General features: G+C 31.2%; 1 protein-coding gene across 2 annotated transcripts; it reads left to right on the top strand.

The window, feature by feature from the left end:
* The first annotated feature begins 614 nt into the window (after positions 1-614).
* Positions 615-23,609, top strand: bond (james bond). Of its 2 annotated transcripts, none has more exons than XM_014234984.3 (5): positions 615-913; positions 19,817-19,902; positions 20,686-20,876; positions 21,654-21,897; positions 21,973-23,609. In XM_014234984.3, the coding sequence occupies exons 2-5, from the start codon at positions 19,845-19,847 to the stop codon at positions 22,470-22,472; spliced, it is 993 nt and encodes a 330-aa protein (XP_014090459.1). In that variant the 5' UTR covers positions 615-913; positions 19,817-19,844; the 3' UTR covers positions 22,473-23,609. The 2 variants fall into 2 exon arrangements, with proteins under 2 accessions (XP_014090459.1, XP_036224644.1); XM_036368751.2 differs by lacking the exon at positions 615-913 and adding an exon at positions 19,517-19,616.
* The last annotated feature ends 1,738 nt before the right edge of the window (positions 23,610-25,347 follow it).

Below are 25,347 nucleotides of genomic sequence, written 5' to 3' on the forward strand. Positions count from 1 at the left end.
TAACTAGCAGGTAAATAAAGCTAACTTCTTTGCAAATCAACAAATACAATACTTTGTGGAAAACATCTGCGTTACCCCATTACATTACGTCCACCTTGACCATTTTTACTGTTCTCTGTTATTTTCGTGCTACTTCAGCGCTAAAATGCAAAACTGACTGAGAATACAAAGCTTAAACAAATGACAAACGCAAATGAGCAAGACATAATTGCACACGTTTGGCAAATGAAATAATGCAAGATCGCCGCAAAACAAACAATTGTAGAGCCGGCATCGAACATGTTCGATTTGAAGCTTAGCGATGAGTAAAGCAATCGACACACATAACCATGCACACACTTGTATAGTATAGTTGAAGAATGATATTGTCCTTAAATTGCTGGTGACTCAACAGCGGCGAGCCGCTCGGTTTCGGAGGCGAGAATGCGAGCGAAAAGCACAGGCTAAGGCGTTCGCGAATGCGAGTGTGTGTGCTACGACAATAATGTTGGACCATTCAACATTGATTATGTGCTTGTTGTGTGTGTGTGTGTGTGTGTGGCACGCCTGACTGCGTTCGACTGTGCAAATGTGCGCGGTGTGTAAATTTGTTTATTTATACACCTGCTGTTATGGAACACGGTGTCAGTGTCTTCTTGGCGGCCGTAAACGACGGCCGATTTGAGTTTCGAGAATAATACCTATAAATACTAATAAATTGTTTGTTTGCTATTTTACTAATACGTGAGTTTCGATTACATTGTGGTGGCTACGCACGGACGATAATTCTTCAAGCACACGACACTCAGCTGATCGGGTGCACAACGAGCAAATTGAGCAAAGCAGTGTATTTTGGCAGTGATTGTCACAGTCTGACAGTTTACCAATTTGGCTGAAATTTTTGACGGTGTTTTGATTTTGGTTCGCATAAAAGGTACGGAAGTGTTAAAAATTATTACGGTGTATGAATATAAGTTCTTCCAAAAAAAAAAAATGTAATAACATTGTGTATTTAGCATTACATTATTTGCTCATTGTTTGTCGTTTTGTAAAATGTAAGCGCAATTTTTTGCATGTAAGCAATAAATTGAATGTTCAATGTCGAGTTATGATTCCTTTTTAGAAAGGATCTCTGTGTGTATGTGGGTTATGTATATAAAAGTGGTTGTTAACTGATGTATTTGATTTTAAACTATTATTTTAAATTGTTTATACATTTTCTGACACAAAATGTTGTAGCAAAATTGAAAAAAAAAATAAACCCTTATATCCGTTTTATATATTTTTTTCTTAATTTTTTTTAAGACATTTATTTAGTTTTGCAGTCCAAAATCAATAAAAAAATCAAAACAAGTTCGTCACTTAACTAAATAAAGTTGTAACAAAATTAAAACAAAAGAAGAAAGAGTAAATTTTTTTTGGTATTTTTTAAACATCTTTTTCATGTATTTTTTTTTTTTTTGTTTATTGATTTGTTTTTAAGTTGTGATTGATTTTCAGCAAGGTTCTCTCTTTGTATGTAAAAGTAGATGTGAAATGATGTATTTGATTTTAAATTTTAAACACGTTTCCCTTTTTCTGGCGCAAAACTATATTACGTTTTGGCAAAAATGAAAAAAGTAATTTAATAATTTCTTAGATCCGTTTTAAATATTTTTTCATAGTTTTTTAAAGAAATTTATGTAGTTTTGCATGCTAAAATCAATAAAAAAAATCAAAACAAGTTCGTTACAAAAGTCTTTTGTTAAAATCAAGCCGCTAAGCCTTCGCTGCGAGCAAACGTCTATATATTATATTTCGCTGGTTCTTCTTTTAATTTGTTGGAGACTTTGGACTTGAATCATTAAAATAAAATAAATATTATAAAATAAAAATTATTTCATGCAGATTTTTCTTGACACCAACTTTAGTTCGCAACGTCAAAACAAAATTGTGGCATGTTATTTTTGAAAGTCGCTTACCAAAGTTGCAATTAATAACTGCAGCTATTTGACTCTAACAAGCAAATTAGCGCACAGTTGACATGCTTTTAATCTTATTCTAAATATTTAACTTCTGGTAGGTCTTAATTTTTTCACAATATTTTCTTAGCTGTAATTGCCGTTTTGTTTTGATTTCTTTCCTTTGTGTTTTTACTTTGCTAATTCTTTTCTTGCTTAAACGTTCGCTTTTTCTAGTTGACCTTAACCTAAAGTAAATGATTATTTATGTCTAATACGCACAAACACACACATATACATGCATATTAAATATATTAAGTTATAATTACTAAAGCACATTTACTTTTATGAAGTTTTTGAGACTTTGCTGTTGCTACTTGTTGTTGTTTCGAAATTAAAAATTTGATTTGGTTTAGTATTTTATCATCTTTTTTTTTATAATTTGTATAATGGCATACATACAAGCATACATACCTATATGCTCTTACATATCCGTAACAGTGCGTAAAAAACTGTAATTTGAATAAACTAAAATCCAGTTGTGTTAAAATATGCAAGGAATAATATTTGAGGCTGTGTTGAATTTTCGACATTTAAAAAAAAAACTGCTGGGCTGAAGGTCCTGTTGTTTTTGTGAATGTTTTAGCTCTAGTGCCTAAGTTATGATCAATGAAGGGTTGAGAAACACATTTTTTCATCTAATTAAATGGTCTTTGACGTAAGCAAGTAATGTCAAAATGCTCTTGAATCTAGTATTGAAAATATAATATTTGTTTAATTTTAACCATTGGGAAGTTTAGTGTATATTTTTAGAATAAAAAGTTTATTAATGATAGTTATACTTGAGGCTTATCACAAAAAACTCTTGAAGAAGGAAGAAGAAATTAGAGAAAAGGTTGTTGTTGTTGTGGTTTTGGTGGCAAAAAATATTCGAAAATATTTGAAATGCTACTTTGTTGGCAGTCCTTGGTTGGTTAAAGTTTCGCGTCCGTTCTGATTACTTGAAACGACTGTGTTGGGTGCGGTACGCAGGAGACCGAACTTGAATATTAATTTATGATGCATGACTCCTATGGTACACGGTAGAATTTATATTCATTAAATAGCAAGTAAACAAAAAAAAAAAAATACGACGAGAGACGAGCCCGAGGTTTCTTCGTTTCGGATTTTCTGGAGTGAAATTAACTTTCGTAGCTTTGGTGGGACTCAAAACGATTAAAAACTGATTTTTTTTTCAGGTTCTACTTATCTTACTCTACCTTGTTGTTTTAAGGCTAAAAGCGATCAATTAGAATTTTAATATAAATATATTCGCTTCTACACTTACTGAAACGAAAAACAAAATGGTATATAAAAGTGCAAAGTGGAGAAGGAGTCGGGCTTGTCGATGCATATAGTACAGATTCGCTCATATATATAAAAAAAATATAAAAAAAAATTATTAATTAGCAAATATAATAATTTTTTATATAATAAGAGGGATTTTGCTATGATTTAAAATTGGTATTACGTTCCAATATACCATGGTAAAAGAGCTTATGGGTAGTGTGACTAGCAATCTGAAAATTTTTTCTACGGAGTCTAGCCTTGTACGCACATTTAACTTCATTGTTTGAAAGATTCTGCATACTATACTTTATGACTGAGATTTCGATAAAAGTTGAAATAATACGATCTTGGTGCTTAATTCACTTCACCATTAGGGAATCATAAGAATTAATCTCAGTATTGTATGTAAGTATTATATAGCAATTATTCAACGAAAAATATTCCAAATAAAAAGCTGAAAAAAACTTATTTTCAAGTATTGTAAGACAAAGAGTGGAAAATTTTGTTTTTACACATAAATATCACATAATTCACGTCAGTTGTGTCTATGTAATCGGGACGGACTCGGACTTTCATTTGTCCGAGGATTGTCAATTCGGCAACATTCTTACAAATTACTTGGAAAATGCTTTTAGCGACTACAACAAACCACAAAAGTAATCTTTTAGCTGTCATTATGGATCATGAGACCATTAGATTATGCAAAGATGGATGATGGAACGTTCGTACCAGTACACATTCAAGCAGTTGGTTGTTGGAGCGACATATGCTTACACTCGTTCATAATGTATTGGAGCATTTGACAAAATAAACAATTTTCAAAATACATTTCATTTATATTTTTTTTATTATATACATAATTTTGCATTTCATTTACTAGTTTGTTTACTTTTTAAACAAAAAGCCAAAAACGTTTGAACCTTATTATTGTGTTTATAAATTGTGGTTTATAATTTCAAATGCTTTCTTTAAGATATAAAATTGCATAAAAAATAATTATAATAGAAAATTTTTCAGCCATTGCTGCGATTCTTTCTTTCAAAGAGTTTATGATCTGATTCATTTTGTTGCTGTTGTATTTTATTTTTTTTACCTGACATGTGAATGAAAAAAATGGGAGTATTAATTTGCATTTAATGTAAATTATTTCCCGCTTGCCTAGTTTGGTTGTCGCCGCACTTAGATGTGACTTAATTCTTAAATGCAAATAGCTAAAGTACCTGCATTATTGATTTTTATTTTTCCATCGTTTTTTTAATTTAATTTTTTTTCATACTGATAAAATTATGCTTTACGTAAATTAATGAGCTATAACTGAGCCATGAATGGGTAAAGCGAGGGGGTTGAGTGCAGGCGCTAGTAACGACACTTTAACCAGTGGAAGCGGAGGGAAGAGTATGCGGTGAGGTGCGATGTGATAGAAGGTTATGTTGATGAGCGCTGATTGCTACTCATCTGATTATGGGCAACTTGGCTCACATATAAAGTCAATGGCAATGGCTAGACAAGGCGAATAGTTGACGTACGAATGGGAAACAGTATATTGAAGTGAAGCAAAATCGAACTAGAATTTAAAATGAAGTGAAGTCTGGAAAGAAATAAGATATATAAAGCAAGTCTGTCAGCGAATCGATGCAAAGAAAGGTGACGGAGGAAGTAAGCACATATTGAATTTTTATGCCAATTAGGTGTGAGTGTTATGTAAGAAGAAGGAAAAAAAAAATTAAACGAAATAAAATTAAAGGTTTGTCACGTATTTCGTGTTGAGTTGTGTTGAGTGAAGAAGCAATTTGGAATTTGAAAAACTTAAATAAACTCCGTACATTTCTTAGTTGCAGCAATTTTATTTCTTTTACACGTGTATATATTTTTGGTATTTAACAAGTGTATGATTGTCTTAGCGCGTATAATTTCAATTTGCTCCTTTTCTATTTACTTTTTTTCGCTCACATTGTATTCTTGCCAGTCTAAGTGCTGTGGGAAATGACTTTTAGTGTCATTCGAAAATAGCAAACAATTTTGTAAGATTCACACATAAATAATGCCAACGACAGCCACAATTTCAGCGAGTCTGACGACGCTGTTGACTTTGACGTTGATGCTGACGCTCGTCGCATTGTCATCGGTGATCGGATGTTGCGCCTTTACTAGCCGCAAATAAACAGACCCAAAAATGTTTTATAAAGTAGGAAAAGAAAATAGGTAAAAAAAAAAATAGAATGCTAAATGAATGACGCTGTCGGCCTGCTTCATGCATAATTGACGGATATTTACTAAACAAACTGTTTGCAAAAACGAGCATACTAGCAGTTAAGCTGAGGGGCTAAGAGGCTTTGCGAAAGCAAAGTTTACGGGATGATTTTAGTATCAGCATGGGATTTCGTTTTGTACTATGGTCCTAAATTTTAGATTTTGGATGAAAATGAAATTTATTTATAAAAATTATATTAATTAGACATTAAATGTTATGTTTTGAATTATGTTTTTCTTCTTTTGCGTATGCATGTTCTGAAAAGGATTTTCAAGCAAGATGAAGGAACAGCACAAACTAAAAATTCAGGTTTCATCGCCTTATTCTTGAAACTAGGATTTCTTTCAGAGTACGGTTGTATGCACATCCCAAGAAGAAGAATTCACTATTTATTCAATACACCAAAACAAAACCCAATACCAATATTATCTGAAACAAGAAAAGACTATAACTTTGGGTACACCGAATAACACCCTGAAAAATATTTTGGAACTCAGGGTGCCGTAAATTCGAGATTGCTAAATAGGCAACTGCATCTTTAGCATACATGCATACATAGCTGCATCAGATATTCATGATGTCTGATAGTTAGCTGTATGTCTATAAGAAATATTTGCATAGTAATAAAAGTGTAAACTTATTTAAAAAGTATGACAACAATATAAAAACATGCTAACACTTCACAGAAACATACATATAAACACCTACACATGCATATATATTATATACTATGTTGTAAATTACACAAAACCAAGAAAACACGTAAATTTCGGTTGCACCGAAGCTATAATACCATTTACAAATATAAAAGATTCCTAAGAAGAAATTTGCAGCTATATGCTGTGATACGATCTGAATGTTATATAGATGAAAAAGTTTTCTATAAAAGCACTTGATTCCGATTGTTATATGTTATAGTGGTGCGATCTGAAAAATTTCTTCGGGGATTTCATTATTGTCTTATACACTAGCAAATGCCAAATTTCGTGGAGATATCTCGTATAATTAAAAAAATAACCGATATCGGTTATTCTGACAAATGAGCTTCCTGGTGAGTAAACGTCAAGTGCTAAATTTCAGATCGATATCTCAAAAAATGAGGCACTAGATCGTATATATACAAGCAGACAAACAGCAAATCAACTCAGCTCATCATGCTGATTGTTTATATATATATTTAATAGGGGTTCCAACGGGTGTTACGAACTTCGTGGGAAACTTACAATACCCTGTTCAGGGTATAAAAAATAGGATCCATAATATGTCAGCCATTGCCAAACAAATACTACTTTGACATTTCATTATAGAAAATCATTTAAATATTTACATACATGTTAAGTCCAAGTTTACACAATAAAAGTGTCAATATATTAATAAAGTGTCAACAATTTTCAACTATACAATAAATGGCAGCGAAAGAGTGCATACTAGCTAACTGTAAATGGAAATTTGTTACTACAAATTGTCATATACATACTCAAATATAAATTTACATACATATGGCATGTATGTAAGTATGTCTCTACTTTATTTGAATTTTGCACCTTTTAGTGAAAATTAACGTTTGACGGTAGTGCCAGCAGTATTCTCAAGCCTATGATTAGTCAATGCCTAAATAAATACTATTATATTTTACATATTTACAAGCTTATAAGTATGATGCATCTGTAATAAGTGAAAATATTCACACTTTTAAGTGCACTTAATATTTAAGAATACTCTATTATATTTACCTATTGCTAGTATTTTGTATATAAAATGTTATGAATGGTTTTGTTGTTAAGTAAATTTGTTTTAGTATAGAGGGAATAGTGTCATAATGCAGTTTGCACATACAAATATACTTACAGTACAGTTGAACTTTCATTAATGTACTAAGTTGTTCTCAGGTTATATGTGTAGGTTTAAATGTTTTGTTTAATAATTGACTGAATTGTAGGGCCACATTAACAACGGTTTTACCTGTTCTTGGCAGAAACATATCTGTTTGGGTAAGGTAGAAGTAGTAGTATTTTAAAAATGTATGTATGGTAGTAACTAGTTGTCACAGACCAGATAAAATTTGTTAACTATTTAATAATTGAGAGTCTGTTCAAGATTTGTCAAAGTCTATATATTAATATGACTAATTATTTGCTCGGTATTATTATTCGTATTTAGAACTATCAAAATGAACAGAATAAAGTCAGATTCATAACCCATCGAACCTTACCTTAAACGTATTTCTCAAAAAACAAGTTAAAAAAAAACGCTTGCTGAACCGTTGACAATAATAATAAGAGACTTTCCTATCGACTTTTCCATTAATTTCCAAGTACCTTGTTGTCATCAGTATTTGTATTTCGAAAAGTAAGAAAAATAATATTATAAACGTTAGCTATAAGAACCTGCAGAGGTGAAACCTTAGAGCAACTATATGTATAACTAAATATTAAAACGTAACCGCCCAAGGGTTTACCGTGGGCAATAATACATGCCAAATTTTGTGAAACTATCTTGTCAAATAATAAATTTTCCATAAAATGAATTAATTTCGATCGATCAGTTTATACTGTTGCTATATCCTATAAAGATCCAATATGACCGGTTCCGTTTAACGAGCAGCTTCTTGGGGAGAAAAGAACCGTCAGACAGGCATAACGAAAGCGACTCAGTGCGTTAGTTTTTCAACTTTTCTTCTCAAGTAAGAAAATACTTCTTTGTGGAACTAATTAAAATTGGATCAGTCCTGTAAGTATCAAATTATCAAATTAGACTTTAATCATTAAGATGTTAATCCTCTTTCTTTAGAAAATTAGTGTTACTTATATACAAAATAAAGGCACTAAATAGCCGTAGTTTTTTGTTAAATTTAAGCTTTCCTGAGTCATTATGAGGGCAGCGTTAAAGCATACAGATAATTCATAAAATCATTTATTAGCACACCCAAGCAAACAAAGCTAATTTGTGTGGGGTTTTAAGAATAACAAAAGGCTATATTATATATACTATATATCCCACGGCACAAGCAACCAATTAGAGAATTTTTTCCATGCAATTAAAATGATACACGACCATTTGCGCTTTTTCTTGTAATTAAAATTGAAGAACAATACAGTATAGTGTTTAAAAAAAAGGCAAAATTATGTAGTTAACGCATTTTCAATGTTGCCACAAATTACCCAAACAGATGGCAGATAAGTGCAACACCAAAGTGGCAAAGAGATCTCAAAGCTTTTAGGTGTCGTGTTTTTGTGAGATGCTGTGCATGCGACCACAATTCAATGACAATTTGTTGTACGGTGTAGCGAAATACATACATATGGTATATCATTATGTGGTTCTTGTTGTGTACTTCTGTACTTCAATGTGAGGAGTTATCAAAGGTATGTTTTGGTAATTAACAATAAAACACATTCGGTGTTTGGGGGACAAGAAAAAACGTTAACTTCTGCTGTACCAAATTGTGTGAAGACAACTTGTCAATCATCATTGACCGTATGACAGCTATATTCTATATTCGTCCGATCTAAAAAATTTGTGCGGAGATTACACCGTTGGTTTGGGCAATAAGTTGTGCCAGATAAAAATGTTTTCCATACAACATCTTGATTTGGAACGGTGAGTTTGTATGATAGCTGTATGCTATCGTGGTTTGGTATCGACGTTTCTGACAAATGAGCAGCTATATTTAAATAATTTTCAGATCGATATCTCAATAACTAAGAGGATAGTACATAAAAGCAGGTAAAAAGACAGATATTTAATCGATTCATCTAGGTGTTACAAACTTCATGACAAACTTAATGTACCCAGTTCAGGGTATAAAAACTTCTTCTTTCTATCCCTCCTCTTCTTTGTCACTTTTAAATCGTCTTGGTATATTAAATGGCCGTTCAACTTCTGCATTGGCAATGAATATTAAAATATTATTGTAATTGCTGAAGTTTATTGTTGTCAACTAGTTTTTGTATATCAATTTATATACGTAAGTGAGTATAGCTTTATGTGAAATTTAATGTGCTACTTGACAATAGAGAGGCAGAGATTGTGTGCCAATTATATAACTTTCGAAAATTATCAAAGATGTAGGAAACAAAAGAACGCTACGGTGTATAATTTGTGCTTATTTTAATTTATGCACATTCTTTTCTTAATTTTTGCGATTTAAAAAAAAAAATCACGAACTGTGCAAATATATTGACGCAATATATAAAACGAACCAACCGGTGACATGTGCCTTACGCGCGCCAATAATATTTAAATTAGACATTAACATTTAGCATTTATAATTAATTAATGAACACGCCTGCAAATGAAACTAAAAAAGAAAGCTAGCGCAGAATATGAATGAAAAAAAAGCATAGCAATTTTTGTCAACTTATGCAATAATAATTATTTATTTATTGTTTATGCAGTATTTATTTCTTTCTTTGATATTAGTTGATATTGAAGTTTTTTCTTTAATATTAGTTCAAGCTACACTTTTTGAGCGTGGTGATCGGTAAGAAAACAATTTTTTTTCTTTTATTCAATAAATAAGAAGTTAATATTGTTTAAAATACAATATTTTTATTACCTTACAATACATGTAGGTTATTCAGAAATTTTTATCATTGAAACTATAGGTTTATGGTAACTGAAATAAGCAACATAGGTTTGAGACTTGATATGCTCTAAATATCTGGAAAATACCGCGTCAATGGTGATCGCATATTTTGTTGTGGATTCATATGGATCATTATTCATTTTCAAATTAAATTTTTCCAAAAGAAAAGAAAAGACCGCTCTGATATTTTATCAGCGAATTTGATATTGAAATTGCCAGCCAAGATAAGTGAAAATTTACTATCATTGATAATCCGATTGAAATACCTAATTTCAATTGTATTGTTTAAGTCAAACGAGATACTGTTCCAAAAGGTGGGTAGCTATTTACCAAAGTAATTATAATGTTAATAATATTATGACCCTGAATATTGAACAATTTTTTTTTATTTTAATTAACATTTGGCGCATACTTTGTGATCGACAAAGTACAAATTCATTTCCGTTGCGAAATGCAATAGCTTAAAAAATAATTCAAATGAAACAAAGTGTCAAAGTGGTGTGGTATATAAACAAATTATATTTTTATACTCTTGCAACCTGTTGCTACAGAGTATAAAAGTTTTAAATCATCAAAAACTAATCGAGTTAGATAAAGGATTATATATTTATAAATGATCAGGATGAAGAGACGAGAACGACGAAAAACAAATAAGTTGCCATAACTAAGCTCCACAATAAGATACAATCAATGTTATTTGGTACACAGGATCACATTAAAAAGGGGCATCTGCAGTTTAAAATGTTTTTAAAAAGTGGGCGTGGTCCCGCCCCCTAATAGATTTAATGTACATATCTCCTAAACCGCTACAGTTATAATAACAAAATTCACTGAGAACAAATGTTTTAGAACCTCTATCGACCTTGTGAAACCCTCCATACAACGGTACTTTTAAAAATTACAATAGTAAAAGTGCTTGATTTACCACTAAACACGCCAGAGACATTAAATTGTATCTCTGGGATGGTATGAAATAACTTTATAGGAAACGACTTAAAAGCCGCTCACTTTTAGGTGAAAACCCATATTTTGGAATCTAACCGATTCAAAACAAATTTGGTATATAACATTCTCCTTATATTCCTATGTTATAGTGCGAAATCGGGTTACAACCACGCCTATTCCCCATATAACACTATTTTAAATTCCATCTGATTCTTTCACTTCCTTACTTCACTTAAAGTGTGCCACTTTGTGCCAAAAAATTCTCTAAATCGAACTAAAATTGTTCATGCCTCTAGATAATTTCGGTCAATGTGTAAGATATATAATTGAAATTCATATAATAAAATAAATAAATGAAACTCTCTATAATAGTATGTTTTTGTGTAAAAAATGAGTTGAATCGGATCAATACTTCCTTTAATATAAAATTTTACCAACAGTACAAAATGTTCGGTTACACCCGAACTTAGAATTTGCTTACTTGTTTTAATTTTCGGGGTTTTTTGCTCTTCAGCAAAATTGTGACGAACAAAATTAAAGCAATTTTGTTTTTGTTTGCCACTCTTTTAGCTTACTTGTCCACTAGTTAACTTCCGTGTACTATTTTTTACACAAATACGCGCACTTTTACAAGAACACACACAATTATTTACATTTATATTTGTAAGTATATGCAGAATGTGGCTACGCAAAAATTCCTAATTAGTTATTCTAAGCGTGAGATGTGCGTGACGGCGCTTTTAAAAATAAATAAAACTCATATCTACAATGCTTGCACTTGTTGTAATAATAAAAAACTGCTTATACCCACCCATACTCGCATATGAAAGTGCTGAGTTTCTATTTTACATTGAAAATGCTGAACACACGCGCTGACTGCGTCACATAACCCTATGTTGTTATAGGCGATATGCAAATAAAAGTTGTTGATCCTTAAATGAAATTCCTTGAAGGCCTATGCTTTGACAGCGCGTCTCCACATACTGAAAATATGCAGTAGCTATGATTTCCTGACTATTTTCCAAAAATAGTTTGTATGTTAAGCACATAGAGGAATCCTTTTGCTCATATTGGCTTTCCTAGCTCTGAGAAAGCCATTGAGCAGGCAGCGCGTCTGCGGGTGCTGTTTTACGCAACGCATGCAAATTTCTAATGATATCAATCATTACTTTGCCGCTGATGCACTTTGTGCATGCTAATTCACTTACGCGCACACGCACAAACCAAGGGAAATATTTATTTTTGCACTCTCACATATTTTATTAAGCGTTAAACTACAACCGTTCAGTTGACAATATTTGCGCAAATTAAAAGGCAATTAATTTTATTTGTTTGAGAACACAAATTGTGACACTTACGAGTACTTGTTATTTGCTTGTAGAAAATTCATACAAGGGGTCATTACATATTGTTTTCTTATTATTGAATCTGCTTATTTAACGCACAGCAATGAGTAATAACACTAGGAAGTTTATACACTTCATACATCACATTGGTGCTATCCTTCAGGTGCGAGTTCGCTGCTTAAGTCTTTTGTAAATGCGCATGCTAAAACTTTGCTGCGTGATAAAATATATTTGCAACATTTTAAATATATTTCGCGTAGAATTAATTGATATGAGCTCGGTTTAATGACTCATGTGGAAATCACAGTCTGACATTCTTCAGTTTTATGGTTTATTTTTGTGGGTGTTTCTGCAATTTATTAGTATGCTAAAGAAGTTTTCAGAATTTATGACTGTAAATATTGAACTTTAGTACCCAATTTTCGCAACGAAATCGATATATAATGGAACCAGTAGTAGTGGCTGGGTGTTTTAAAAATTATGTTTTTTCAATTTTTTTCATTATTACTTTAGTTACTCTTACGGTTCTTTGTATCACCTAAACGAAGAAATTTAGCATAACATAATGTTTAGTCAAGCTTGAGGTGATATTTCAAAAAAGTTGGATCATTGCAGAGATTACTCAAATTCTGCAATGAGTAGTGTTATTATTAATTTAGAGCATTTTCTAAAGAAAAACATTATTGTTATGAATTTCTCAAAAATTTATGAGTCTTCGACGAATAAGACAACAAATGAAAAGTAATTAGAAACACAGCATTTTAAAAAAGAGCAAAAAAAGATATTACAAAAATGTATTTCAGTCGAATGGCAACTCTCGTTTAAATTTTTCTGCCTCTCTCCCGAATATATAACTAAATATACTTTCTGGTAATGGGACATAAACCAGATATAGCAGTTAATATCTTGTGTGTAACCAAATATGCTGATTTCTATCTGTCCGGCAGCTATCAAAGTAGATGTCTTACTTAGATATCCTAATGGGATATCACACCAGGGTTGCGAACAATACATTAATATTAATTAATGATTAATAATTGAATTAACCAAAAACCGAATTAAAAATTAATTTTTATTTATTTTTAACTTTTAATCTTAAATACCGGATTGAAAAATATAAAAAATTTTAATCCTAAGCTTAAAAATTTGAAAAAAAAATTAAAAAGAAATTGTTTTAGAAATTAATATTTTTCGCGTTTGTGTTCTACTGTTTTGAACTAGAGCTTGCATAGAGCCGTCATCACAATAATAGCATTGGTAGACAAACTTACATTTTCAAATGATTTACATTTTTAATCCAACATGTTAGGGTTTGACCATTAAATTTTTAAAATTCAATTAAAAAGCAAAATTCAAAATTTTGAATTTTTAATCCCAAACATATTGAATTAAATATTAAAAATATATTGCATTGAAAATTAAAAAATTTAATTTAATTCAAAATATTAGGATTAAAACTCCAAAATCAATATTTAAAATTGAAAATTTTATTTTTAATCATAAATATTAATTAATATTATCAACGAATACTCGTATTTATTTTCGAAGTAATAATTTTTTGTAAACAAAATTTGATATATCAAGAAGTTCGACGAGTTTCCTTAAAATTTGCGAGATTATTTATTATACAACTTTCCACAAAGTAAGTACTTTCTTACCTATTTGCTTTAAGGTTTAGCAAGTAAAAATAAAATAGTAATTAACTAATGAAACGAAATAAGAATTTGTGCTGAAATGGAAATCCCTCTCGCAAATAAAGTTCCAAGCTCTTAGACGATTTTTTCTTACCTCTCTATATTTGGTAATATGTTTTCTAGAATAATTATTTACATTATCTTTTTTTTTTTGTAATATAGAATATATAGATGGACAGGCTAGATCGAATTATTAATGTAGAATAAATAAATTACTTTTGTATACTTGTATTAACAGATATTAAATGACTATCCGAATATGTGCACTAGATACAGTGGCTTCTTTAGCCTTTTTTATAAGCACTTTTAATTGTTCTAAGCTGATCACTTAAGCCCTGTATCAACATGGAAATACTTTGATAATTTATTCATGGTTATTTATCTATTTGTTTATTTGTTTACAGTTACTTTAAATTTTCCTGTTTTTAGAACAAAAGTACAATCTATTACAAATATACAATATGTGTCTTTCAAATTTCCTAATAATAGGCGGAACCTATAAGTAATTAACATAATCTATATATTATGCTAACAAAGCAGCTCTTCATCACTTCCGATTTCCGACGTAAAGTGACGTCATTTGTTTAGTAATCCGCAAATGGTCGTCTGTCTCAATGAAACCGAAACGAACAATGAACTCGAACTTCCTTAGCCACTTACGAAAATTGTTAAACATTACCTAAAGGCACCGCTAAGAAGCTAACCAACGCACCAATTGCTGGGAACTTATTGGTATACACTGTTATTTAGTCATAAACATTCACTCCCTAAGCACACACCGCTAACTGTATGGTAAAGTGTATTCTTAGTGAACTAAAGTGCTGGTTGGCATATTCTAAGCCTAACGACCGTTGCCCGAGTGAGTAAGTTCACAAAGTGGTGACGGTGAAACGTGTTTGAGCCGCCCGCTGACCTTAAGCGCAAGAAGTGCGTACGCTGTTGGCAGCCGTCCAATTTGCATTGGCTTTATTTATGTATTTACACATAAGTGTGGTTTTTATTTACATAGTTACGTCTGTATTGGAGCTGCTAGGGTGGTTGAAGTTCCGTAATAAAAGCCGAAACTTTTAAGTTCTATTTAATGACTTTAGCTTTCTGTTTTCAAGCTAAAAAAAAAACTAGAAAAAAGAAAATTTAATTACGAAGGTTATCATGACAGTGATAAAGACAGCGATCGGCAGATTCATTTACATTTGCCTCGATAGTCGAACTAGTTTAATTTGAACCGATAATAGGCTGGTTTTTTGCAGTTTCATTAAATATTTATGAGACATAGTTTTTAGATTTAAAGCAAAGTTCATAGCCACATATATTTACTGCCAAAAAGTTATGAATATATAGAATATTGTAACGAAGTGCTCAATCAGGTTAGAAGTAGCTATAAATATATAGACTTGCTGCTAAAATAGCTAATTGATTAATGAGGCTGTAGTGCTAATTTACTTATAACTAAGAGGTATAAATTTATGAACGGTTAATTATTATTCCTACAATAAAGAACAGGTTGTGTGTTAAGCGGCACGCGACAGAAACAAAATTCCTTGAGGCTTGCTGTAAAGTATTCATAAGAAGAGGCAAAAATTTACTGTCCTAATTATCGCAATCAAATTTTTAAGATAAGTAAAACATATTTTAATCATTATTTCGGCTATCCTATTTGAGTACCATGATTGCATGATAACTGTATTGCAAATATGTATTTATCTTTACTACTGATCCTACTGAAAATATTTCTTAGCACATCAAAAATGTCTGAAAAATCTTTTATTCCATGTCGTTATTATGATATTAAGTATATTATAACAATTAAAATTTGCAAAAATGTGGCAATGCTTATTGAAACATTTCAAAATAAAAGAAATGTACTCACAATATAATATTCATTTATTTTATCAATTTAATTATATTAAATTTTCAACTATAAATCTTCTGTAAACATTTTAGTTTGTTCCACACATACTAACAAATTATGTATACTGTCCATCTTATTGGGTTGGAATTGGTATTTGAGATAAAAGTTTCAGACATGTTGCAATCGCTTTCCAAATATCTCACAATAAAAAAATGTTGCTCAAGCCGCTTAATTCGTTATTTAATATATAGTTGTTTTATAAGTTTATTGCGATAAATATGTTAAACTCTACTTAAAATTATATTTTCGTATCTTTTAGATTAATGTACATAAACACATTACTACTTTATCTTATCCTTTTTTACTGAAATACAAGTTTTAAGCAGGTGACAACACTCATTTAAAAAGTCTAATTTATGTTTTATAGAGTTTTTGGTTTTAATTTTTAAACAGGGTGCAACCTTCCACTATTGCATTATATTATTAGTAGTTTTGCTAATTTTGGTTACGCCTGACCGTTCATCTAGAGCTTATACATTATATATCATAGCAAATCTTGCGTTTCCTCTTGCCAGTCCTACAGGGCTAATGCCATACCAGTCTGCTACTGCATACCAGCATGCAATTTGATGAAACTACGCCGGTGCATGCTATTGCAATTTGTTTTATGTTTTCTAATAACAAAAACTTAAAGCGATTAAAAATTTCAATGAGAAAAAGTCGTACGCCTTGACTTCGATCTTGTGAATTTTTGTCCAAGTAGCAATTTGTTGTTGGTAGTTTTTTTAATTGTATTTCATTTAATAATTTTCCATTTTAACTTATTGCCACATGTAGAGACGATTTGTTGTTGTTGCATATTTTAGCCGCAAGCACTTATTGCTATGCAATTTTCAGCACTCGACGGTAGCAATTGCATATGTGCACGGGCATGTGTGCTATAGCACACACGTGCTGACTGGTGTTGGTGTGGCATTGCACGAGGTGAGGTTCTTTGCTAAATTCACCAATAATTTGCCGCACAAGGCCGCGCTCGAGTCAAACGAGCAAACATCCAACAGCTGTTGAGTGCCATTCAATGAACGTGCTCAGCTCGTTGAATGCCAAGTTCTAAGCTATTACAGAAATGGCAGTTCGTCTCGAAATTATTGTATGGCAGAAAAACTTCCAAGCATGCTAGAACATTGCAAACTTTCGTATGTGTGTCTGTGCTTTTTTTTTTGCCATTTTGCGGTGGCATTAACCAAAATTTGTCATTGAACTCCCGTATCGGGTGTAATAAACGTTGGTAATTATTACTATTGTTGTTGTTGTCGCAAGTGTTTATTAATTATACAAGTGATGCTTATTTACAAAGCTGCATTACTTTGGCGGCTAATGTGCTTTTATAGTCAGTCTTCTTACCAAATGCAGTGTCGCCGTGGGAACTTCGCATTTGGTGATTTGGTTTTTCTATGAAAATAATTGATCAAAAGAGATAAATTTTTTGAAAAACATATTAATTTACTTACATCAATTAAAAATAAATTAATTTACAGCTTCCTGAACTCGACTTAGGTTTACAAAAATTAAATAATATTGTAAACAGCTGTTATATTTATAAATATATTAAGATCATTTGTTAATTGTTTTGAATCACACTAAATTTAAGTACTAAAAACCGCTGAATTTTCCGAAAATTCTATGTTTTACTAAAAAGTTATATAAAATATTTCTAGCAGTAATTTAGAAAACTCATTACCTTAATTAGAAATTGCACTTCTGGCTGACTCATAAATATCAATATAAAAGTAAATATAATAAATAAGGAAAAAAGCTTAATTCAAATTGGTTTTTGAGTCACGTGGATGATGACCTAACGAACTAATTTGTCAAAGTTGTTTGTTAAATATATGATGTAAGCATATGCGACGGGGATTTATTAATATTGGCGGAAAGAAGATGAGCTGGAACTACTTTCTTACACATTAATTTGTGCAACATATTCATCTCCTGCTAACTTTCTCTCAATGAATTCCCCTTTTCTATTTTAGGCTTGATTAAATCGGTAAGACTCTTCGGGCTCATCTTACATTGTACTCAAACTATATGAGCTTACGATCGGTCGATCGGGGAAACATCTTGCACTTTACTGATCTGTAAAGCTCCCAGAAGCAACCTTACACGTTTTTAGAAATGTAGCTAATTTCTGTAGCCACTTTTTCAATAATTAAAATATTCCTTGTAATTATTTTAATTAATTTTCATTGAGTTAATTGATCGTCCTTATTTTCAAGACAGTTCCTGAATTCCTTAAAATTAAGTCTCCACGTGAAAACAACAGTTTTACCTGAGTTAGTGTGCTTATATGTCGCTTTTATATCTTCTACAACGATTTTGGCATATCTTCATAAGATAAGCCACTATATAAAAGGCAGATATTTAATTTCTTTACTCAGTTGACTTGCTCGGTTGAGTTGTCGGCTAGTGATCTGATCACTGTAAACTGTTCTGTGATTTAATAATCATTAAAGGTTTTCCTCGAACCACTTTTTGCTTTAAAGATATTTTTCAAATTTAAACATGTTTGACGTGATCAAGAATACTGATACTTTATATGGACTTCAAATCTTCTTTAAAGGTTTTAACAGATGTTCTGAACAATATGAGATGTAAGGACACTTTATATAAGCCCTATAGCCACGAGTAGTAAATTAATTCGTTAAAACGCACACAAAATTAAAAACTTGTCGTTGCCTCTCTGAGAATTCGGTAGCCCATATCATTCTACGGCAACAGAAATGATAAATTGTTGTTTATATATTTGCTAGCTGTCTAATTTAGCTCAATTCTTGAAAACCTTACCAATTTTCAGAGCAGAACGTTTCCAAATGCCTTTCTTAAGTAAGGAAAAATTAGTTGCAATCAATCATTGAGACAAAATGAATTTCTCATCTTTCTTTTTGTCAAAAATATAAAATATTTATATAAAAAAAATTAAGATATTGAAAATTTATAAGTGTTTGCATATGAAATTGACGGTTACATCCAAAACGTGTTACTATACTGCAATAAAACCTTTCAGTTCTATACACGAGATCCTTAATCTTAAAAATTTATACGAAATGGGTACGAATTTCATTCATGAGCAAATTTATGTTACTTTAGGTCCACAAGAGACGACATAAGCCGAGTTCTGCAAGAAATTGTTTGAAATTATCATAAAAATGTTAAATATAAACTCAGCGAAAATTGTACATAATTAACCAGGGTGGACCGTTCAATATTGCTCACATGTGTCGGCAAATGTGACTTACTATATTAGATAAAAGATATTTTTTATGCTTCATTTCGAGTCTGCATAAATACATACTTGTCTGTAAGAATCTGATTTGCAAACTAGTTGCCGAGCAGCTCGCTCGTTTCTAAAATCTAATTCAATATTCAAAGCACAGACTTTCGAATTCTTATTCTTATTTTAACTATGGTTTTGATATTTTGACGCATAAATTTACTTGTATATATTGTATATGCTTATATAAACATACACACACAGACGTTGTACATGTCTGTCTGTTTGTAAGCTAGAAAACGCTTAGCACGGACTAATTCAAGCATTCGCTGTTAGAATTGTGAATGCTTTCGTGCGGTGCAGTACTAACAGCTCGGCCGCAGCGCTAAAAATTCCAAATATTCATATAGATTGCGAAAAAGTATAATAAATAATTTTTAATAATTTAACTTTGATACATGTTCATAAACATTAACTGCAGTTACATTAAAATTTCATGCGCGTTTCGATTCATCCATCTTAATTTAAATAATATATTATCTGTGTCGTGTTGTTTAATTCATAAAAGTGTTTTCTGCTTAATTCATATGTTTAAGAAGTGTTTAATTTTTTCATTTATAGAACGAGACACATACATACAACAACGTAAATGGCGACCTATATGAAAATTTTCAATGAACGCATATCCGGTCTTTCGAAGGGTGTTGGTGAGTAGCTTTGCATCAAACGAGCATAAAATCCGTATGCATTTTTAGAATGATAAATTCTTAGCGCGTCGTGAAAATTGGGTTTTTTGTAGTTAGTCGAAAAAATTCTATATTTATATATAATAAGAATATTTATGGTTTTAAAATAATAAAAAATTCTGCATAACAAGCAAATTTTTTTTTACTTAACGGTAAAAATATATCGTAATTCAGCCATTTAAATATATTTTCTGTCAAACGAGATTAAAAAGCATTGTTACCGTAAATTAAATTTGAGATTAACTTTCATTAATGCAAAATTTGGAAAACAATTAAGTAATTTCAAAATTTAGTTATCAGTATTAAAATAAAGTTATTATTATAGTCGATTCCATTTTAAGTGCACACATTTTTATTAAACTATATTAAGCAAATGAAAACCAGTATTAAATTATTTTATTATGAAATAAAAAAATTAAAAAGTGACAAAATTAATTAACAGGGAGATAAATAAAACTAAATAATAATTTAATTGAAATAACCTGAAGTTATATGTAATTCTTTTTTATTACAAGCAAAAATATTTGATTGGTTTTTGTTAAAAAAAAAAAGAAAAATAAAGTAAAATAAAATCAATTCAATTCAAGGTGCTCTGATTATTTAAAGTAAAATTTAACAAAACTAAAATTATTAACTTTATGATTTTTAATTTCAAAAATTTATTTTACCGTTTTTTTTTATATTTCAATATTTTTAGACAATATAAAATATTATATATTGATGATTTTGAATCCTCCTCTACAGATGAAACGGTGGACAGTTGGTTTCTTATGAGCTCACCAGGACCGGTAGTTTCCATTGTTGGACTCTATTTGCTCTTCGTTCTTAAAATTGGACCCGCATATATGCGTGATCGTAAACCATATGATCTTAAGAAAGTCATGGTCATCTACAATGCATTTCAAGTTTGCTACTCCATGTGGATGTGTCGCACGGTAAGTACATAATACTTGTATATATACATCATATCAAAAACATAACAATAAAAAAATGTAAAAATTTAGTCGATTTTATAATAATAACTAGTATTGTATTGAATATTTCAAAAATATTTTGCAATAAAGTATTAGTTATGAAAAATGTATATATCTACACTATTACTAAAAGTGTCACTATTTGCTTTTCGCTTTCACTTGTTGCCTTTTGGTTTTGATTAAAAAAATATTGTAAAGAATATGATAAACATCTTCTGGTAAAAGTAAATGTTATAATAGAAGTTTTTTGGATTTTCGATTAACAATTAGAAGCGAAATATTATGCTTTCAAGGATTGATCGAGTTTTATTTCCCACGCTTACAGCCACCAAAAAATAAACGCGTCCAAGGTCAAAGGACTGTCAAAAATCCGCATAGCCATTTGTTTGAATTATTCACAGTGTGAACAAAAAAGAAACATGGCTTTCCGCTGCACAGCACTCTATCAAATAAAGCGAACTTTCTTGACTTTAAAAACACTTCAAATTAGACGTTAGTGGAATTAACTTGTAATTGAAATAGTGGTCTGTGGAAATTCTATTGTAATCTATTTGTATCCGTCGTATGATAGTTTTTTTATTATTAATAATATCTGCCTTTGCCTACAATTCTTCTTTGGCAGTTATTTAGTTCAAATCCAAAATCTGCGGAGTTTTCAATGTTTATGTTTTACGATTATATTTTTTTACTGAGTTTCTTTCCTGATATTACACTTAATTTTTTCCTTTATTCTTACAGTCAATCAGAGAAAGTAACGTCATCGCCTCGATTCTTTCGAAGAGATGCGAAATCGTACGCAACCGTGAACAGAATTTGATGCTTTACTCCGGCGCCTGGTACTATTTCTTCTCAAAGATCATCGATTTGCTCGACACTACGTTCTTTGTGCTGCGTAAAAAGCAAAATCAGGTTTCTTTCCTGCACGTTTATCATCACACCATCACTGCGCTCTTCTCTTGGGGTTACCTCAAGTATGCGCCTGGTAAGTGAACTGATCTTTACTCAACGAGTAGGGATTATTAATCTCTTAATTTATTTATTTTTTTTTTTGCTATAGGTGAGCAAGGTGTCATCATTGGCATACTCAACTCTGGCGTACACATCATTATGTACTTCTATTATATGGTTGCTGCCATGGGTCCGCAATACCAGAAATACCTTTGGTGGAAAAAATACATGACCACCATTCAGCTCATTCAGTTCGTGCTCATCTCGGGCTACATGATCATAGTTGCTGCCAAGGGTTGCAATATGCCACGCGCGCTGTCATTCTTATTTCTCGCCAACACCATAATCTTCTTGTATCTGTTCGGAAAATTCTATCGGAATACATACAACACGCGAAAGGCGGCAGCAGCAGCAGCCGCAGCGAATGGTCATGCAAATGGCTATGCTAAGGGTCTTACGAAAGGTTCGATCACTGGGCGCGCACTACTCGCCGCTGCCGGTGGCATGGGCTGCAAGCCGACAACAAACTCACTGCTGGCACATGGCGATCAGATGAAGCACTTAATCGATGTGAATAATAATCACATAAAATTGACGAAAACCGAATAGGTGTGGTGAAAACTACCCACTTTTCACCATGATTATTAAAAGTGAAGTTTAAGGGTGTAGGGGCTACTTGAGCACGGGTTGGGTTATGCATACATATTTACATACATTATTGATGATCACGATGAATTTATCGGATGTTCAGGTGAAGTTTAGAAAACAACTTAAACTTTTGGTGAATTTTTATATTGTAATATAGGAAGTGAAATTCGCCCGAAAAGCAATTTAGTTAAAGCCTGGTAATTTCAAAAAGAAGGTAAGAATGAAATTTTCAATTAGTTCGTGTTCGGAGTATAAGCAATCATTACCCTAACTGGCGGTGAAAATATCTAATATTATAAATTTTGCTAAAACTTTCGATTTCTCAATCATTTTTTTTTATATAAAAGAAAAAATCAAACTTTCCGTTGTTGCCAAAGCGCAATAATCATTATAAAATATATTCACCACATGCTATAGTATAAAAAAACACATTTCAATAGCGCTAAGTAGAAATATTTTTAAAACATATTTTATTTTTAAAGCATATTGTGAGAGCTTTTTTTATTGGGGGTTTCTTTAGTATTTCGTAATTACAAACTATCTTACGTACTTAACTAGCATTATTGAAAAGTTCTGTATTAGTTAAGAAAATATTTGATAAAAATGAAAATAAAGAACATTGAAGACAGCAGTTGAAATGGGGTTGCCGCTTCTTCTGTGATTGTGTGCGTCTGTGCGTGAATGAGCTTTTGTGTAAATATATAAATTTTAAAAGTATGTAAAAATATGGATCTATACATTATGTATGGAGTTTCCCTAACCAATAAAAAAAAAAATATATATATATATATCAAAATTTTTATTTGCTATCTGCAGTTTCAAACAATTCCATCATATTATATATGCATGTTTGTGTGTGTGCGGTGTCTAGAAAGCGGTGGACCCATTTATTTATATACCTTGTATGTGAATTACTTAAGGAGTAATAAAATAAATATATGTATGTTTAATTCTTTTTTTGAATAAATATTATTTATATATATGTACATTTATATTAAACAATGCTGAATATTTGTATGCCTTTTTGTAAATTTACTAGTTTTGTTTTGAACAGAAATAAACGAAAATTTAATAATCAAAAATTATTAAGCAACCAAATTCGTTAAGTATTGAAAATATTCTAACATACAATTACGAGAGATCGTATCGTCGATCAGCTCTTATAACAAGTAGCAAGATAGGCGGAAATTTATACTATAATTCAATTTTGAAAAAATAAAAGCTTTAATAAAGCTATAATCTACGTATCCCAGGGTCTCCAAAACTGAACAATTACCTCGCATTATCGTGATGAAAAATCCATGAATGTATACACTTCAAACCGGCGAAGTGGTATACCTCACTGGCCGTTTGTCTCTGTGGAACTACACCACGGTTGCGCATCATCTTGATTTCTTACCGACCTTGACGAAGTTTTTCGGTTTCAGCACATTTCTTACTTTTATTGCTATGATGCCACCACGACGATTTTCAAGCATTATTTGTATAACTTTTTCGATGCTATAGTCATTAACAGCGATGGTGACACTCAAATACTTGCGTTCGTGATAAAATATACTTTTGCAACATTTTAAACGATTCCGTAGCCGTTGTTCAATTTTTTTATGGTAAAAAGCGCTAGACAAACTTTTCGCCGTGGCGAACAATAAAAGGTTATGTCAATCTAGGAAAATGTTTTTATCGATTTGGTTTGCGTGCATAGTTTAAATGAACCAGTTCAAGTCAAGTTGGTTCTTGAGTGATATCGTCGACCAATTCTGTGTCAATCACCAATACAGTGTAATAGATTCTGTCATTGTTTCAGCTGTTATACCATGTACCAATATAATATAGTATAATTAAATTTTATAAATTAATAGATTACAAAAAGTTGAATTCCTGGTCTCATAAAAAATAAATATAATTGAATATAATAGTATTAATTAGGTATAGAAGTTGGAGAAATAAGAGCTAAGAAGCTGTAAATATGCATAAATAGTCATGGTGCAATGATTTTACGTGCTTCTTCGTTTGCAGATTTTTTGTTGTCAAATTAAGTTCAGTTTCAAAAAAGAGTGTAATATACCCCTTAAAAGCTAATCTACTTGTATTTATTTATACTTTTTACTGTTAATAAATTTTTATAATTGAGGGGTTCTCTCATGTTCATTCCCGCCGAAAATATTGAAAAATAATCGATCGAAAGCTTTAATGATTTAAGTTAGTTTAAGTTGACTTATAAGTATTCATTTAATTACTATAAGTTTAACGCGTACACACGTACTGCTCCGCAGGGCATGTGATGGACACCAGCTTCCAATCAAAATAAAATGCTCCCCAAGCATGTTTTTGTATAGAAATGGAGTTCTTAAAGAATGAATAGAACGTTCGGCGGTTATAATAATATCTTTTTATTGTAAGGAAATAAAGTTATAGAATCAAATATATAAATATACTGAGTCCGTTTGAGTCTAATTTCAAACCCTGAAGTTTTCACCTTCTTTGCTGCTTTAGCAATTATTTAGGAGAGACGCATTTTAAAATTATATCTATGAATATCATTTGAACAATTCGACAATTAATAAATCGTGGATTTACGCGTATGAGCTAGAAATTAAACGGCAGTCGACTGTATCGCGCACGAAGCACTTTCAAACAAATGGTTGAATGTTTTTTGGAAAAACTAGACATGTTGCAACCATACCACTAGAACAACGCAGAACAGAAAATTTTGAGTAGTACACAACCACTTATGTGCCAGTTGTCTTTCCAGAAAGCAGAAAAGCCAACTGCCGAAATGGGATCACTCTTAATCACGACAATGCGAGCTCTTATACATCGACTGAAACAACTGCAT

This window comes from Bactrocera oleae, chromosome 2 (genome assembly GCF_042242935.1).
Source record: "Bactrocera oleae isolate idBacOlea1 chromosome 2, idBacOlea1, whole genome shotgun sequence".
Classification (NCBI taxonomy): domain Eukaryota; kingdom Metazoa; phylum Arthropoda; class Insecta; order Diptera; family Tephritidae; genus Bactrocera; species Bactrocera oleae.

Bases quoted from the DNA above. Each gene is read 5' to 3' on its own strand.
- bond (XM_014234984.3), top strand. From the start codon at position 19,845: ATGGCGACCTATATGAAAATTTTCAATGAACGCATATCCGGTCTTTCG. The intron at 20,877-21,653 runs GTAAGTACATAA...TTATTCTTACAG, and splicing joins CCATGTGGATGTGTCGCACG to TCAATCAGAGAAAGTAACGT. The intron at 21,898-21,972 runs GTAAGTGAACTG...TTTTTGCTATAG, and splicing joins TTACCTCAAGTATGCGCCTG to GTGAGCAAGGTGTCATCATT.